Here is an 18,339-nt window from a genome sequence, read left to right as displayed (position 1 = left end):
TGATGTGTAGCATCTACATAGTGTGAGGGTAGAGGTTGTAGGTTTGTAGATTTGAAATATGGAAGTTTCAAATAGACCTTGTGGAGAATAGGAAAGAATGCTGCCTCAGGAGCATAAATTGATCGCAGCACTGAGGTCCCACTGCAATGAGAGAGCAAGTTCGAGCACTGTCATCCACCTGCAGGGTTATGGGGCCTCCCCTCATGCTCAGCTCCAGGTCAGAGGAGAAAGAGCTATTCAAGAAAGACTCAGAGGTCTTGGCTTTAAGTCCACCGTAGGGAGTTAGAAGACCTTGAAGGCAAACTGAATAGGCAGGGGCTGAGGGGAAGGGATGGGGTAGGGATGTAGATTTGTTCGATAGGCATGTATTTGTACCTTCTTCAGAAGTGGAGTACAATTATACCAGATAAGTCTGGTAGACAGTGAATGGATTGTGTCCAAAGTTAAAAAATAGATCTTGGGGAAAGGGTATATGGGAACTCTCTGTACTTTTCTGTTTTTCCCTTAAACCTAAAACTACTTAAAAAAATTTGTTCAAAAAACAGACATGAGAATAGATAATGTAGGGACTCTCTGAATATGACTTAGCATATGACTTACAAATACGATTTACCTTGCTTGTATACTGTGGCTCAGCAGGTAAAAAGAAAAACGATTTGGAATCTTTGTCTATCAAACCACAAAACACCTGCTCATTATTCCATAATCTCAGAATATTTATTTTGTCCCATTGACATTCAGTGATGTGTAGCCTTAAACTTTGAACGTGCTCTCCAAGTGTTGACATTTTGAATAAAGGCACTAAGGTTTGTTATGAAGACTGACTGTTGCAAACCGAGACTTCACCTGTCAAAAGAAAAGTTCACTAATGGACCAACAGGTGGCAGTATAACATAGTGTTCTTGAAATTTTATATGGTACTGCTAATTAAAATACTGATCGAAGCACCAGGTACTGCACTTGGTGCTGTGCTAGGTAATCACAACTGTGAGGCAAAAATGCCTTTCCTCCAGAAGATTACAGTAGACAAAAAAGATTCAAAGGAACCTTATTGTGGACTAGTATATAGGGCAGAAGAAGTCTCTCCAAGTGGAAAGAAATTTGGGAGGGGAAGGTAGGGGAGAGAGGAAAAGAGAGGAGAGATAAAGAGAGAGGAACTCTGAAGGAGCCAGAATTATATTATGACCTATTTATCTTTCAAAATCCGTCTCAGAACTCACCACTGGAAGTCTCAGACCTCAGTTTAATTCAGACACTGGTAAGCCCTCAAGACATTCATCTGTCAAGGTACTAACTCCATGTTAGTAGTATAACAGCTGATGGCTACGTTCATGTCTCTGTTAGATTCTGAGATACGTGAGGACAGGAAACACTGTTCACCTTCGAATACTCTGGAACCAGAGCCTGATCCAGTGCCTGACACAGAATAGGAAAGAAATAAACATTGATGAGTGAGTGAATGAATCAGTAATAGGTATCGAGCCATTTATTATATCTTGTACCTTTTTAATCTACTTTTGGGAAGAAAAATCCTGTCGATAGCTTTTGTAACGAGAAATTCGGTTGCTTTCTTTATATCTCATAAGTCACCTGAGAAAATCTTGTTTCCTTTTAATAAAAGTTAAATATCTCTAGGAGGAGGAGAATGTGAAACAAGCAAGCAGGAGCCAGCAATGGTGGTTGATCCTGAGGGAGAAGGGATATCTATTAAGGTGTAACCATGTGCCAGACATAATTAGTAGGCTTCGCATATATTCTTATTTAATCCTTACACTGATATTATGAACTAATTACTGCTATTAAGCCCATTTTATAGGTGAGAAAATGAGGATCAGAGAAGTTAATTTGCCCGAAGACATTTACTGGTGCAAACTGATCTTTCCCTCCCTCTCTCTCTTCCTTTTTTTCTTTTGGCTGACATGCACTTATCACATGCTGGGTCCTAGAGGGCTGTAAAAACTTGCCTAAAGTTGCACAGTCAGAAATTGGCAAAGAAGGACTCACCAGGCCTAAAGGACTTGAGAATCCATGACCTTTATTAAACTACATTTTTTCATTGCCGATATCTTTGTAGACTTCAGGAAACTCTTCACATTCTCCCTCTCCCTTGAATCAGCATCACATTATGCAAGCCAGTAGCTGGGCTTCTAATAGAAAGAGATATGTGTTTTGCTACCAGCCTCTGAATTCAGGTCATTTTTCCAGCCTTGAATTTGCTAATTCTCCACCATACTACCAGCAGCTCTTCCTGAAACTTTTGGCTTGTCCAGTTGCCACTAAGGCCAGGGGTCTGGAAAGCTATCCTTGAGCTTCCGAGCTTCCAGCAGGCAAGCAGTATGTCAGCAGTGGTACAGAGGACAGAGGCTCATATTCCAAATTATGTGCCCAATCAGAGGACAAACAGAGGTGGTAACTTTTGGGAAAACAATGAGCATGGCGGCCTACCAAGCCATCCATAAACAGCCAGATGTGATGGCATCAGGAGGCCACAAATGCCATATGTCACTTAGAATTTTATTCTCATTTTAGCAGTCCTGTTTTTGATGCACAGTAGTACATAAGCCTGTAAGCAAATACACAAAAATACTAACAGAAGGAATATGGATAATTGATGTTAGGGCAATGAATGATGAATTCTTTTACTTTCTAAAATTTTGATGATGTGGTTTTAGTATTTTTCAAAAGAAAAAATATTTTTAAAAGTACTTTTTTTTTTCCTTTTTGATTAATCAGCATTCTATAAATAGCTAGAGAGGACACATGAACAAGTGACACAACATAGGCCAGATGCTCAAATTCTGGATTTATTTTCCTACAGATTTTTCTGCAGTGAATTGTAGAGGAGCTACAATTACATAGTAAAGGCTATATTTACTCATGAAGTCACAAGATTTCAGGTGATGAAGGAAAATGATTCAGAGGAATGACCTGCGAGGTAGAAATAAAGTAGCAATCAAAACTGCACTTAGCTCCACGACTACAGATTCCACACCCTGCCCCCACTCCGCCCCACCCCACTGCCCACACCCCCCCGCCAGCACCTTTCACCTCACTAACAGTTGGTCCAGCTGGCATGATGCTTGCAGGTTTCCCCTGGGCTCCTGTAGCTGCCATTATAGTAGTTGGCCTCTGGGGCACTGTGCTTGCTCCGTTTTGCAATACACACTGCTCTTGCCTTTTAGTAGACAATCTCAAAATCCTCCTCTTTCTCCCTCCCCATCTTTTAGCAGAAATAAGGGCAGAATTACTTATTTTAAACAATTTAAAAAAATGTTTACCAGAAAGTTGAAGGGAAAGCAAGTATAAAATCATGGAAATAAATGATATAATGGAGAACAGTTTCTTATACCTTAATATAACTCAAATCTCATCACAGATCTGCTTCTGGGAACCCAGATTGTAAATTTCTTATGTAAGCCTAGACTGCTGTGGATGCTAAATGAATCCCTCAGAGCCTCTAACTGGGCTACCTGCTCTTTTTCTGTCACATCTAAGAAGAGTCTCGGCCTTCATGCCTCATCTTATCTCTAGGTAGCTCCCCTGCAGTGTTCAGACAGCCTTCAGCTGCCCTGTCCTCATACTTTCTGGTCTCTTGGTCTCTTGGGAAAGGAAGGTGCTTTTCTCTTAGGATTAAAATTCAGACTCTGGATTTAGATCTTCCTATGCCCACCTTAGAGATGACTTCCTTTGCCCTTTCTGTAAGTCAGTAAGAGCCACACATCTCCCTGTCTTGTCCAGTCGTTTGAAGCATTTCATTAGGGAAATGCCAAGACTCGGTTCTTGCTATCTAGATGTAGCCTATGCACTCATACTTTCCAGAGCATCTTAATTTCAGTCATTCTAATGTGTCCCAATATGTCTACACCTGCTTATCCAATCTTGTGTCCCCAGTTTGTTCAATGCAATCACCATACCTATGTCTTTGGCTAGTATCTTTGCATATTCTCACAAATGGACATAAGGCCACACACGAGCAGATGGCATTTTTGGAGGCTTACTTCATGTCTGCTCCCCCACCAGGCAAGCGGAAGACTGTATCATTACCAATCTCAAAGTCTCCAACCCCCAACCTCTGCCTTCTTACCTGGACTTGCCCTTAATTCCCGTTCGTCATCTGAGATGTGCCTGTGACTGAAAACTCATTTACAGAACAGAGATAATTGACACATTCTGAACTTAATGGACATTTAAGCCAGCTTTGCCTCAGATTATCCACTCCCTTCTCTACCCCAGGTCCTCTCTGGGCCCCCTCATCAGGGAGCGGTGTTGTGGAATTCTACTCATTACAGTTTTAAAACATCAGAATCCTTTAACCACATAGTAACAATAGCACAAATACAATAAAAAGAGGCTTGATCACTCACACAGTCTCTTAATGGGAAAATGGGCAGCTCTCTCCCTGGTGAGAAAAATATAGGTCTGCACCCCACCACAAAAAAAAAAAAAAAAAAGTCCCAGGATGCCCCAGAATGCAGTTTCTTTTCTTCATGACGTGTTGTAAAGCACGTCAGCTGCTCCTTGTTGCTGTGCAGATCACCCAACATCGGGTCACTGAGACAGACAGCAGCGCTTGCTCGCACAGCCGATAGGATTAGGAGATGGTGCTTTGTCAGCCCTGACTGAGTTCCAGAAAGCCCCCAACATACTCAGGTGAGCTGTGAGAAAGAGCGGATGTGGGGACCACGATGTGTCTCGGTTGTACGGTACAGACATTTTCTCTTTGGCAGTGTATTTGTATTGTCTTTCTGTGAAGTTTGCAGTATGGGAGGGTGGGGTGGGGTGGGGGTTCTATCCATAAACCCGTCCTTTATCACTTATCTGGTTTCAGGAATTGGTCACATACATCTCACAGTATTTTTGTGAGACTCAAATAAGATTATATATGTGAAAGAACTCTGAAAATATAAAGTTGTGTGCAAATGAAAAATATGAATCATTTAATTACAGATTTCAGATAAAGAATCAATTTATAACAGATTTGGGGGCATAATTACATAGACACATTTCCCTCAATCTGCAACATCCTATCTCCCCCGTTCCCTCCCAGGCCTGGGCAGGGATGTTATTTATAATCTTGAAGGGTTCTTGCCTTCTAAGGCAGCCGATATTTTCTAAAAACCAGCGTTACATTCATTTCTAAAGGAAAAGCCACAAAATTATAAAACCAGACAATAAGTATGTAAGTAGAAACTGAAAATGATGCATGAGAATATTTAAAAGCAGAGAAAGATGAATATAATATACTGTATTAGATTATATCTCTTCGATGGTATAATCCAAACATAAGATATTTCTCTTAATGACATCAGAAACACTTGAATGAAATTAAAGGCAACATAGATATTATCATTTGTAAAACTTGTCTTTTAGTACAGTGGAAAAATAGGCTTGGGTTCCAAAAGTACAGAGCTAAGAGACATTTGAACACTAAATCATCAGCCTTTCCCTCAGCAGGTTGCTATGGTGACAACAGGGCTACCGCACAGCCTCTCACTGCCTGCACTTCTGCAGTAAAAGCTTTCACTGAACACATGTTGGATTTTTTAGGCACACACCCCATCATCAAATACAAAGACATAATGGAGGCAGCTTTTCCTGAGTCATTTTCAGGGCAGAAGTTGTGGCTGTGTTCTTTACTCTGTACTTATGGACCCTTTATGGGGTTATAGAATTCACCCATTCATGCATTCATTCATTTGACTTTTATATTGAGAGCCTTCTGTGTAACAGGATCTGTACTAGGCACTGCCCACGATCCATGATGAAGACAGACAAATAGGGAATTCTGATATAAAAGCATAACAGCTCTCCTGGGGTAAATTAAATACAGGTGCCCTGGAAGTATGTACTGGGAGAACCTGACCTTTCTTGGGAGATCAGGGAGGTTTCCTGGAAGACATTGTCTCTAAAATGATACTTAATGCGTCTTTAGGCGATGAGGCAGATGGGTGGGTGGGATGCAACAAATGATCTCTGCAAAGAGACCAGCATGTGCAACAGCCTAGAAGAGAACAGATACCACCAGAGAACTGAAAATTCTACAGTTTGAGAGATATCCTCGTGTGAAGGGTGATGGGTAGTGAAGGAGGAGTGGGGGTGGGTACTGGGTAGAAGAGAGAGGAGTGGCAAGAAATGAGATGGGTAAACAAGGCCAAATCATGAAAGGCCTTTGTGCCACATTCAGGAGTTTGATTATTACTTAGAGGATACCGAGCGAGTCATTAATGGGTTTTAAAGAAGAAGCATGGCTTGATTTGGCCCTTTAGAAAGGACTTCCAGAAAAAAATTAATTAATTAAATAAATTAAAAATGAGAAAAGTAGAAGAAAGAAAGGCCGTGTGGAAAATTGAAAAACTGGCGAGAAAGGAATATGAGGCAAAGTTGGGAGCAAGACAATTTTAGTTAGACAATTTTAGTTTGGAATAATCCAAGATGTTTGTGGTTGAGACTCTAAATGAAGATAATGCAGTTGATCAATAGACAGAAGTAATCAGATTTGTGACATTATTACTAGGGTGGCATGGAGATCACTTGGGTTTCACTAATCCTCTGACTTCAGGCTCTCTCTAGACTCAGAATGTACATTCGTAGACTTGAGGACTGAGAAAAATGTTTCAAGGGCAGACAAATGGGGATATTGGAGCTTCAAATACGATTTTTATGGATCATAGTCCTCCCATGTAGGATACTTGGGTGTAAGGATCAGACTGCTCCCCACCGATATTGCTTAGAATACTCTCTAATTCTGAATAAATGGCAAATAAATTATTACACATGTTGAATTCCATCACCAGATAAGATTTAAGTATACCAAGTACAAAAATAAATCAAGGCTCATGATCCAGCTGATGATTCTTATTCTAAGATGTCAGTGGGACACGGTTTGGAGCTTTTTTGAACAAATTTGTCTACCTCATAAATGCTTTTCCTGCCTGTCATGCAAGAGGCATCAGCAAGTATTGAATGGACCACCTGAAAGCTCTGTTCAATCAGCTGGCTACAGCTCTTCAGTTTTCTTCATCTAATCCTCACAGTTACCCTTTGAGGTAGATATTATTACTATCCCTCAGTTTCACTGAACTTGAAGTTCAGCGAGATCAAGTACAGAGAGGCCAAGAACTTTAGGCATAAAGGTACTCAGCTTGAAAGGAGTGAAGTGGTGCTTTGAACCCGGCTTTCTGAGTTCAAATGCAGTGTCCTTCCTATAGCTGTGTGTCTGGGGCTCATCCTTGGGAGGCTGCCAGGCAAGAGCTGGAGAAAAGGCTGCTCTAGCCCTAAACAGCCTGGCTCCCAAGCCCGCGGGAACCTGCTTGGACGTTCTTTGCCTGCGGCGCTGCGCTGCCAGCCCAAGGCCCTTCTGATGCAACCCCCCCAGGAGAATCGCAGCCTCTGAGAGCCCGGAACCCAGATGCTTTGTCAATCCTGCAGCAGTGGTTTGGCTGGGGTCCGGATGCAGGGAGACCCGCCCTGTCTCTCCGGCGAGGTAATTGCGGGGAGCCGTATGTTGACTTAAAACGGAGAGGCCGGGGAGGGGCCGCTAGGGAAAAACTTTCCCTTTCTCCATTTTGGCTCTCGATGATGTTGCAGCTCTTCCAGGCACTTCCATCCGACGTGCATCGCCTTCCATCTGGATACTAGGTGCCAAAAAGAGGGCGTCGGGCACCTCCCAGCTGCAGAGGCTGCGAGCCTGTCTTGCTCCCTTCGGGCCCGGATCTGCAGCAAGCGGGGAGGGGGCGCCCGGCACTGGGGTGGGGGTGGGGCACGTGCCAGCGGCGAAATCAGGCGGGCGGGGCGAACCCAGGCGGGGAGGAACAGCGCGGGGGTCAGCAGGTGAGGGACGTCGGGGGAGAGGGGGCGGCGCCCCAGGGGCAGCCGCGGGCGGTGGCGACCGCACCACGTGTCCGGCCGGGGCGGGGCGGCCGGGCGCGCCCTCGGAGCCGAGCGCGAACGGTGACAGTGGCGGCGGCGCGTCGGCCCGGAGCAGCCGCCGCCCGCACCCGGCTCAGAGCAGCCTCCTCGCCTCGGTGCGCGCAGGTGCCTCCTGGACGGCGGCAGCGGCAGCGGCGGCGGCGGCGCGAGGAGCCGGCGGGCAGCAGCGCGATGGGACCCCTGCGAGAGACCAAGGTAAGGAGGTCACGTCATGTGGGCGCGGGTGGCTGGGTCCACCGGCGCCGGAGAGAGAGGGGAGGTGGTCATTGCGGGGCGACAGGCGTCCAGGTGCGAGCAGGAGGGGTGGCGTTTAGAATCGGGGTAAACGGGGGCAAGGAAGTGGTGGGGACGAAGGGAAGGCAGAGATGATAAGACCCGGGAGGTGCGTAGGTGGCACTGGAGGAAAAGATTTGGGAGGCCGACACAAGGATTAAAAAGATTGCCTTTGGAGGGTTAATCCCATCTGAAATTGGAGATTTGGAATCTAGCTCTCAATTGATGTTCTGCGTGTGTGCTGTGAATACAAACAATCTGATGTATTGGTGCCTGAGAAATAAGGACTCTGGCATGTCCGCGACCCAGCATGGGTTCAAGGTCTGCAATGTGCCGAGTGGAGTGGCTGACGTGTGCTACCTGCTGGGTGACTGATGTGCAGAACAAATTCAGAGACGAGGTGCGGCTCTGTCCCCTAGATGGGCTGGCTGCCTGAGCGACCTCAAGAGTTCCCCGCAGCTGGGGCTTTCCCTTCAATTCTTGCGCTGTGTGGGCCTCCCAGAGGTGTTTACTTTGGCAGCGACCATTCCTGGTAAGCAGTGTGGAAAGGAGCAGGAGGTCATGTTTCGAAATAGTGTTTGTTACCTAATCCAAAGCCCGTTTTCAGTCGCAGAGGTTGGAGGGAGCAGTGGGTTTGTTTTTGTCTTTTTTGTTTTGTTTTGTTTTGTTTTTTTTTTTGGCAACGAGCTCCTCCTAGGAATCCATTTTAATAAGGTTGGGTGGTAGTGACCCCAAAAAGCACTGGACTTCAGGCCTGTTCTGCTTCTAGATGATGTGCTGTGTTGGCTAAGCATCTCTTTTAGCCTCAGTTTCCTTATCTGTAAAAAGGGACACAAATTAGTGTCTTCTCTGTGGCCTGGATTGTAAGGATCAAATGAGATAATGGTTGGGAAAGCACTTTAAAAAGGGAAAAACGTTGCCAAAATATTACTTTCTATGCATTTTTTTTTTTTAAACCAAGGTGTGGCCTTCTGTATTTAATGCTGTGGTTTTAAGGAGAGAGAGAAAAATCTCTTCTCACGGGTATCTTATAAGGAAAACAAAAGCTAAACATGAGGTAAAAGGTGGAGCCATCTTACCGGGTATTGGATTTTTGTTTGCTTTTCTATTGGCAACAAGCCTTGTGTACCAGGATATTAATGAATAATTAAGATCCTGGCCGGAAGAGGAGGTATTTGAAAGATAAGGCTGCATGATCTATCGCGAAAGAATTGTTCCAGGTATAGGGGTCTACTTTATAAGGAGACGGGAAAACAAAAGTCAAATTGTTGTAGCTAATTCAGGGACAGCGAAATGAAAGTTCAGAGGAAATCAAGTTTTGTGCTGCCAGCAATCAAAAGACTTTGAGAGCGGAAAGCTTGAATGTGATAAAATAAGCCAGAGTGGGAAGGAGAGTCGAGAATGGCATGGGAGAGCAGAATAACCTTCCTGCCAGCGATGGAAGTGTGTGTGCGTGTGTCTGTGTGTGTGCCTGTGTGCATTTGCATCCTTGCTCCAGTGTGTGTGCTCTTCACTAGATTAGAAGGGTTAGCCCAGTGGAAGAGTTTTTTGGGAGCTCTTTTCAGCAACTGAGAGAAGGACCACTTTATGAAGGTTCAATATTTGGAAATGTGATTTCTTAGAAACTGAGCCCAGAGGAAGCAAACAGGAAGGAGTTCAGAGGGGGAGACTAGTTTCTTTTTGTTTTCCTTTTGATGTCCAATTTTGAGAAGGAGCAGAGAGTGCAGCGTCATGAGAAGGAGATTTCCCGAAGCCGAATTCCCCGTTTGATTCTTCGGCCCCATCTGCCCCAGCAACAGCACAAAGTGTCCCCAGCCTCGGAGTCTCCCTTCTCTGAGGAAGAGAGCAGAGAGTTCAACCCCAGCAGCTCTGGGCGCTCAGCGAGGACCATTAGCAGCAACAGCTTCTGCTCAGGTACAGTATCCGCAGGAGGCCACACACAGGCATCAGATGTGTGCACTGCAGGTGTGTTGTCAATGGACCTAGATTGGGCCCCTTAGAGCCTAGAACTAGACTTCTGTTATGGGTATGAATTGTCTGTAGTTGCACCTTTTTGGCTGTTCTGACCTATAAATACAGCAGTTTCATATGGTTCAACCTAGTGAAATTTCATACCAGTTTTTATATGTTATTCTAGTTTGTAATTTACAATGTAAAATCTAACTTGTTTCCATGACTGTTTAAAAAAAATGTATTCCTTCGTTAATTCTGGAAAACTCATTAGCTTGCATTTTATACTAAGCAACCTTTATAAGCCTGTGGACTTCTATTCTTGGAATCCCCAAAGATAAAGCAACTCGGAAACCTCAAGGTCAAGGCCTTGTAGTTTAGAGAGAGAGGAAGAGCACAGGCTTTGTAATCTTCCAGGCCTGAGCTAGAATCCCTGGCCTTTTCACCATTTACCAGCTTTGCGACCTTGGGCAAGTTGCTTAACTTCCTTAAGCCTCAGTAGTTACACTCATAAAATGGGATGATAATACCTACCTTGTAGAGTTTGCTGTGAGGTCGAAAGAGACCATGTACCTAAATCTACTCCTAGACTTATAGATATGCTTAATAAATGATGGTTCTTAATATGATGAACTAGGGAGGACAGTTAAGGCACGAGATCCTAAGGAAGTTTCCTAAAAGATCTGAGCGTATTCTGTAACAGCATAAATCTCTTCATAGCTCCTGAAGGTGCCACCACTATCAGTTGACAGAGCCTGTTATACGCATTGAAGCTCATGACTTAGAAGAATTTGAATTTTTAGGAAGTTTAGGAATTTGGGTAAAATTTAAAGGAGCAACTATCTTATGGTTAATGAAGAATGTTTCAAATGGGTAATTTTTAGAACTTATTTAGGGAAAATATAATTTGAAGATTAACTCATGTATGAGAAGGGACATGCGACTCAAGATGCCATGATTAATGCCCTAATTTAGTAGGATACAACATTTCATTATATTTAGTAGTGGTAACTTAGTTTTTCAGAGATTTTTAAAATGCAGCTTTGGATTTATTTTATACTTTCACAAAAGAATTCCATCCATAAGTTGTATAGTAGAAATATTATGCTGTCTATTTTTTATTTTTTCTCTTCAAAGCTTCAGATTATCTACTTGGTTCTGAAAAAATTCTATCAAAATGTTATATTCTAAAACTTATTTATTGCTGTTGGAATGATATTCATGCAGTTAGAAATGGAAACCCACTGATGGTTTTTGCTTGATAAGGAAGAAAACTATCAAACTGGAGCAGCTTAGACCCTTAGAAACTGGAGCTGTATTTGCAGAATATAATGCTGTTTACTTTCACTCCTCTTGGAGCTCAGGAATCACTCGAGTCAAATGTGGATGAACCCAGGAGATGTCATTTCAGACTGACATGCTTTGTTTATGTAACTCAAGTCCATGTTTATTCCCAATGTTCTCTCTACATAATTTTGTCTGTACCGACTTTAGGGTGAGTAGAGTTATCAGAAAAAGAAAAAAGAAAAAGTTAGTGAAAACAAAACAAAAGAAAAACTCCAAATATGTTTTAGAAAATAAATTTGGAAAACCAATAAAGTTATTAATTTTGGTCATAAAGCACTCTCTCCAAGACCCATGTCCTGGATCATTGTCTCTTCCCAGGAGACCTGTCCGCCACTGAGGCCATAATGCTGTACATGAAAATCGGAAGTAGATATTGATCCATCTGCCATTAACTAGCTGAGAATTGAGTGGCAGAAGCATCTGATTATGGACATCTATAAACCTACCTTTTCATCTTTAGCCTTGCATCCTGCCTCCCGATAGCATTCCCTCGATTCCTGGGCCTCATCCTTCTGTGTTGGCAGTTCTCCAAGGTTTGGGTTGGTGCCTTTTCCTCCTTTGCATTCCCTTCCTACAGAACCCTGACAAACCCCTTGACTGCTTTGAGTGCTGTGCTGACTAAAATTGACAGGAGCAAGACCTTTGGGGGCGTGTTAATGATGCTTTAGGAGGTCAGTCAGTGGATGAGAAACAAATGGGTTTAGTACTGGGGGGGAGCATTAAAGCTGCAAGCAGTGAGGCAGAGAATGTAAAACAGTCCAACCAGCAGGGGGAAATAGCTGGTTTTAATCCAGCCACTTTAACACTAAGGTCAGAATATGTATCTGTTGCTTAATCATGGTAGTTAAGTCAGAGACCAGGATACACGCAAACATTACAAATGCCATCCTCTGCTAGAATGAAACTAAACTTATTTAGAGGTGTCTGTTACCACCACTGCTTCATAACCCTATGGTTATAAAGAAGATTGCATTAGCTTGTCATCTTTATAAATCATCACATTCACTAATGTGAAAGTTCGGGGGACTCTTACACTCTGGTAGTGAAATGGTAGAGGAAGATGTTACTCTCACACACAATACGATTTATTTTGAAAATTACATTTTCAGAACTGCAAACTAGATACTCGTTCCCCAGATCTGTGTTAAAGGCATTAATTGTGCAGAGCTTCATATGTTCTAAGATATTCAGTTTTTAAAAGAAGAATAATGTAGTGAGTTTACATGAAGTTAAACTTACTTAATACAAAGGATTATTCTTATTTTGAGAGTCTGGCTTTCCTATCGTTCGTATTACAACAAAATCATGATAATGTTTTCCACCCCCATCCTCATGTTTTTCTTTTAATTTTACGGAGTCTGGGAACTGTTTTCAAAGTGGCCTGTCCGTTTTTACCTACTTTGTCTCTTCCTTCCCACACACCACTGCCTTCCCCATTGCTTCCCATGGGAGCCTCGACAAGGCACATTTAATGACTTGATATTCTATATGCTAATTTGTGTGTTGTGTCTATCTCATTTCAGAGGGAAGGAGTTGTGTGTGACCTTTTGCAATTCATTCGGGGTGTGTCCCCAAAGAGCTCTTCTTTTAATAGCTTCTTATTAGAAGAATTTTTTTTAAGATATGCATGTGTTTTTTTGTTTTGTTTTGTTTTGGTTTTGGTTTTTTTGCATTGTACTCCGAAATCATTCTCCTGTTAGCATAGTCTCATCCTTACAGCTGTATTCGGTCTTCGTCACTGTGGCCTTTGTTGAGCACAGTTAGTTTATACTGTAAGTGTTGGAGGCCAGGTGCTATTTTATATGCATAGCAAGTAAAACATTGTATATTTTTAGTAAATATTAACTAAGGCTTTCTTTAAAAAAAAAATGTAAAAAAGTAGAGTTAATACTAATAAAACACCTGCATTTGTGTCCCCTCTTTTTTTTTTTAATCATTTTTTTAAATCAACGTTTTGGTATTAAGTCACCCTATCTTTTCTTCCCCAACCCCCCTGCCCATATTTCTTGTTTTAACATGGCCATGAGAAGTGATAAAACCCATATTTATGATTTGTGTCTTGGGTGTGGCCCACCGAGTCTGGATCTCTGTTCATTTCTGTCTCTCTCTCTTTTTTTTTGTTGGTAGTTAATTGTGTTTGTCATTGTATCAGGACTGTTAGAAAAGCTGATGACCTGGGTAACTCAGTCACATACATCAGTCACCTGACGTGGTTAGCAGCATGCTGTGCATTCCTCTTTGCTTAGTTGAGGCAGTAATTGCCCCTTAGAACTGGGAGGCAGATGGATTGCTGGGTTTTAAGCTAGTTCTCCTTGGGGTGCCTTGTAAACATGGCAGGTGGAACAAATTATGCTTATGGAACACTGGTTGTCTTACGAGAGACCAGTGATTTCTCTGCGTTATTTCCATGTTCCTGATCGGCACACACAGATACACAGGCAAGTGTGTGACTTCAACCCATTAAAAAAACATGTACCAAGTCAATACACTAAACGGTCAGAATCCAAGATTCTTTGCAGTCTAATCCAAAGGTGTTTGCAGAAAGTATTTTGATTTTTATAGTGGCTGTGAAGAAATCCTTCTTCGAGTGCCAATGACCTAGAGGTAATCATTGTTGCTGTTTGTGAGAAGAACAATTAAGGCAAATTACAACCTGACTAGAGCTCTGCCGAGGCATGACAATGCCTCCAAAAATTTGCCAGGCCTTGCCAAACAAAAATATTTCTGCTATGCTTTTGTCCAGTGGAGGAAACTTGGCATCTGGATAGAGTAAGCTTTTGAACACAGCAGAATTGAGATGAACTGCTTAAAGCGAAGTGAGCTGCAGTACCAAATTACAGGATAATTGAATGACTGCCAACCTGCTGTGAAGAAAAAAAACAAAGACCCTAAGACTTTAGTATCATTTTAATGAGGATAGAATGTAAGCACTGCTATATAACATACATTTCAACTGTTTAGCTGCCTCAGCCACAGAAATCAGTATCTAATGAAATAGGCTACAAACGAAAGGTGCATAGGCGCTATTTCTTTGAGAATGCGGTAACATACAATTAGGTGGATGAGAGCAAAATTTTCTTGACATTTAGTAAAAAAAAGGTATTTCGCAGTGGGGACTGTGAAAGTAATCACTATAGAATTGACTATGCCTGAAAGCAAATTGTGGCATTCAGTGTGAAAATCTTTTATGTTCTAACTCATCTTTATGACAGTATCTCTCAATTTCAGAGTATAGTGCTTGTTTACTTTAGAATCAAGTATGGTGTTTGTCTGCTTTAGAATCCTCAGGAAAATGTGTTGAAAATCAGATGCCTTGGCCCCACCCTAACCTATTATTGCAGAATGGGAGGGCCCAGGAGTCTGTATTTTACAGGTTTTCCAGATGACTCTTACGCCTACTGAAGTCAGCCTCACTCCCTTGTGGTCTGTGTGTGTTTGGGCATTTTGTATGAGAAATGCAAGTAGTATGCCCAAAGTGGCATCGTAAGATGAATGAGGATCAAGATGGTAGAGGTAGTGGCCAGCCACACAGATTAAACTCATGGCATGGGACAAGAAAAATGCCCCCACATTCCTTTGAAATTATAGCTTCTCACTCTTTGTTTACAATTCCCATGTCATTAGTCTTAGCAACAATATTATTTATAACTACATAATGGATTTAACTTGTGTTCAAATTATAGAACAGTAAGAGAAAAGAAAAAGCATGTCCTTCCTTTATCTTCCTATATAACACTCTCTCTCTCTCTTTGGATTTACTATTTCTATACTTGCAGTTTATTCTTTTGTACTTTCTTTCTTTGGTATTAGGATGACTTCAGGTGCACAGGAAGTGGGTATACCATGAGTGTACCTTGAACAGCCAGTGCGTACACACACACAAAAAAAGAGAAACCGTGGCCTGGGAGTAGCAGGACATTTAGCTTTTTGTAAGATTCCGAAAAATGTTATCCAATAAGCATTTATTAAAAACCTACAAAGGATTTGTAGGTATTTAAATTGTGTTAAGGCTATAGTGATGAATAAAACACAGTGATTGGAAAAATCCATTATTTTACTGCTTAACCTGGGCATCAAAATAAAGGGATAGCAGATCTTTGGATGTGATACCCATATGACCGTCCTTACTCACTTGCTTTGTTTCCCTGTCCCTTTTGCCCACACTCACTCCACACACACTCCTTCCTTGTAATCTGAGTTTGTTGCTCCATTTATTATCACTTTGACATCTCACATTTCATGAGCCCAAAGATTCAAAGAATTAACATCGATTAGTGTAGCGTAGAGGATAAACATGAGCCGTGGGATCGGCAGACCTGAGTTAAACGCATGAAATGAGCTTAGCAAGGTGGGCAGGGTCAGATCGGGAAAAGCTTCATATGCTGGGCCAAGAACTGGATCCATGAGATCAAGGGTCCCTAGAGGAGCTACAACAGTAATGTAAAGAGTGGGGCCGCCTGGGTAGACGACAGTAGAGGGGACTCTAGAACTGGACAGTGTGCGCCCCTTCTAGTGGTATTCAGAATGTTTAAAACTTCGCTTTTTAACTTTGTGGGCCAAGTAGCATGCATAATAGCAGGGCATGGTTCCCGGGCTGCCACCATGCCACTCCTCACGACCTTGCTGAGCCAGTGAAGGGTTTCAGCAGGGAGGAGTCATGAGCAGATTTATGATTTAGGGGAATCTTTCTGATTATGCATTGGACAGTGGATGGGAGGGTCAGGCAATTAATTATGAGGAGCTGGCTTGGTTTGAAGGCACCATGGCCGTCTGAGTGAAGACTGATAAAATGATATGTGTGAAGGTTTGGGGCTTAGTCACCGATTGCAAGTGGAAGGGAAGGGAAAGGATTGTGTCCAAGTTTCCAGTGGATGAGCAGAAATGGAGCATCAGGACATGGGAGAGGACAGTGATGGATGAGCTCAGAGTAGGCTTTGTTGCATTTGAGATAAAGGTAAAGATCTGGAGTGAAGAGAAGTCGGAGATGCTGGTACCTGAAGACAAGGGAATTGATATCACCGGAGGGGAGCGCACAGAGGGAGATTAGAGGACCAAGGCTAGAACTCCGAGATAAAGCGAGAGTAGGTGGAATAAGAAAACCAAGTCCCCTGAGAATGAAACGCACACAGAGAGAGGAAGGAGGAGAGCTGGGGGTGACAGTGTCTCCAACCCCAAAGAAAAACTTTCAAGAAGAAAACAACCAGCAGATTCAGAGGTCACAGCAGGATTAAGTAAGGTGTGCACTAAAAAGCACTCTGGGAGAAGACCACTAGGTTGTCAGTGATCTTAGGCAGAAATGGTCCCAGACAATTGGGGGGACGGGATCTAAACTGCATCAGGCCAAGATGTGAATGGTTGGTGACAGAGTGTAAAGATATTTTTGAAAAGCCTAAATGAGATGGGAAAGAGAAAATAGAATAAAAACAAGTGTTGGATTTATAGTAAAGATAAAGCGTTTATCAAATGATAGCTATTTTGATGTGGTTTTTAGGATGAGGGGAAATACACTATAAACAGAAAGAAAAAAACGGAGAGAAAGAGGGAAGGAGAGTGAGAGGAAGGGAGGGAAGGAGAGAGGTAGTAGAGACAGAGAGAGACAGGGAGAGAGAGAGAGGAGAGATTGCAAATAGCAGAAAAGTGATAACTTTGTTAAAAGACTGGGGATAGACCCAAAAATACTCATATAGGGAAGAAAAGAAAGGCTGGATGTGAATATGGTTGACCCTCAAACAATGCAGTTGTTTGTGCAGTTGAAAATCTGCGTATAACTTCTGACTTCCCAAAACCTTAACGACAGCCTTCCCTCGGTATCTGCGGGGGATTGGTTCCAGGACCCCACGGATACCGAAACCCAGGAGTGCTCGAGTCCCTTCTATAAAATGGTGCAGAACAACGATGCAGTCGGCCCTTCCCACCTGCGGATCTCCAACAGTGGACTCAAAATACTGATTTCCATCTGAGGTTGGTTGAATCTGTGGATGGGAAACCCAGAGGTAACAACAGCAGAAGGCTGTTTATCGAAAAAATTCCTCATATAAATGGACCCACACAGTTCAAACCCATGTTGTTCAAGGGTCGACTGTGTGGGTGAGTGTCTTCATAGGTCAGGGTAGGTGTCCGAAGGGTCCATTTCAAAGTCTAGGTTAGGTGCCTCTTCTTTATGCTTCCTCTATCACATCACATGACCTGGTTTTAAAATTTCTTTAGTCACCCAACTCCCCAGTAGACTGTAGGCTCCGTGAAGGCAGGAACAGGATAACTCCCTGCACCATACCTCATGCACAGCAGTTGCTTAGCAAGTATATGTTGGAATGTGGTAGAGGCATAATTTTGAGAAAAGGACAAGTGATATGTTTTCGTTCATTTAATAAAATCTATTGAGAGCAGAATGCTACCTTAATAATTGGGGAAATAAAACAACTAGAACCGTACCCGTTACTCAATGTTATAGCTTTATTAAATGAAAGAAGCATTCATTTAATAACTCATTGAGGAGTTTCTGTCAAGCAAAAAAAAAAAAAAATCTGCAATAGAACCCTCGCCCTCCCCAATGCTGTGGGTAGCTAGAAGAGAAATCTCTTGCTATAAAAATCAGAAAATGCTCCTCTTAAGAGCTGGCACCTGCAAGCCATGAGAAAAACCAGCAGTCCAGTTTCGAGTGGAGAAGGAATTTAGCACAAAGCCACTTACCCATTTTCCCAGGACTGCAACTTGACACTAGCTGCCACCACACCCTACACCCAGGTGCTTTTTACTCTGAGAGCACCAGTGCCCTCCCACCGACCCAGGAGACTCAGTGCGCTTCAGGTATGTAAGACTGCTGGGCGTGCCTCCATTGTC

At 42.7% G+C, this 18,339-nt stretch overlaps 1 protein-coding gene across 3 annotated transcripts in view; it reads left to right on the top strand.

Annotated features, from left to right (window-relative positions):
• The first annotated feature begins 7,954 nt into the window (after window positions 1–7,954).
• SYBU (syntabulin) overlaps window positions 7,955–18,339 on the top strand; it is a 74,016-nt gene continuing 63,631 nt past the window's right edge. Inside the window, exons 1-2 of one of the 3 annotated variants that reach the window (XM_011360362.2) lie at window positions 7,955–8,124; window positions 9,912–10,116. In XM_011360362.2, coding sequence (XP_011358664.1) covers window positions 8,101–8,124; window positions 9,912–10,116 — 229 coding nt within the window. In that variant the 5' untranslated portion in view covers window positions 7,955–8,100. The remainder of the gene's footprint in view (window positions 8,125–9,911; window positions 10,117–18,339) is intronic. The other 2 variants (XM_011360361.2, XM_023530780.1) reach the window with 2 other exon arrangements.

This window comes from Pteropus vampyrus, unplaced genomic scaffold, assembly GCF_000151845.1.
Source record: "Pteropus vampyrus isolate Shadow unplaced genomic scaffold, Pvam_2.0 Scaffold54, whole genome shotgun sequence".
NCBI classification, from domain to species: domain Eukaryota; kingdom Metazoa; phylum Chordata; class Mammalia; order Chiroptera; family Pteropodidae; genus Pteropus; species Pteropus vampyrus.
The sequence above is the reverse complement of the archived record's forward strand: the minus strand, read 5'-3'. Positions and strand labels throughout refer to the sequence as shown.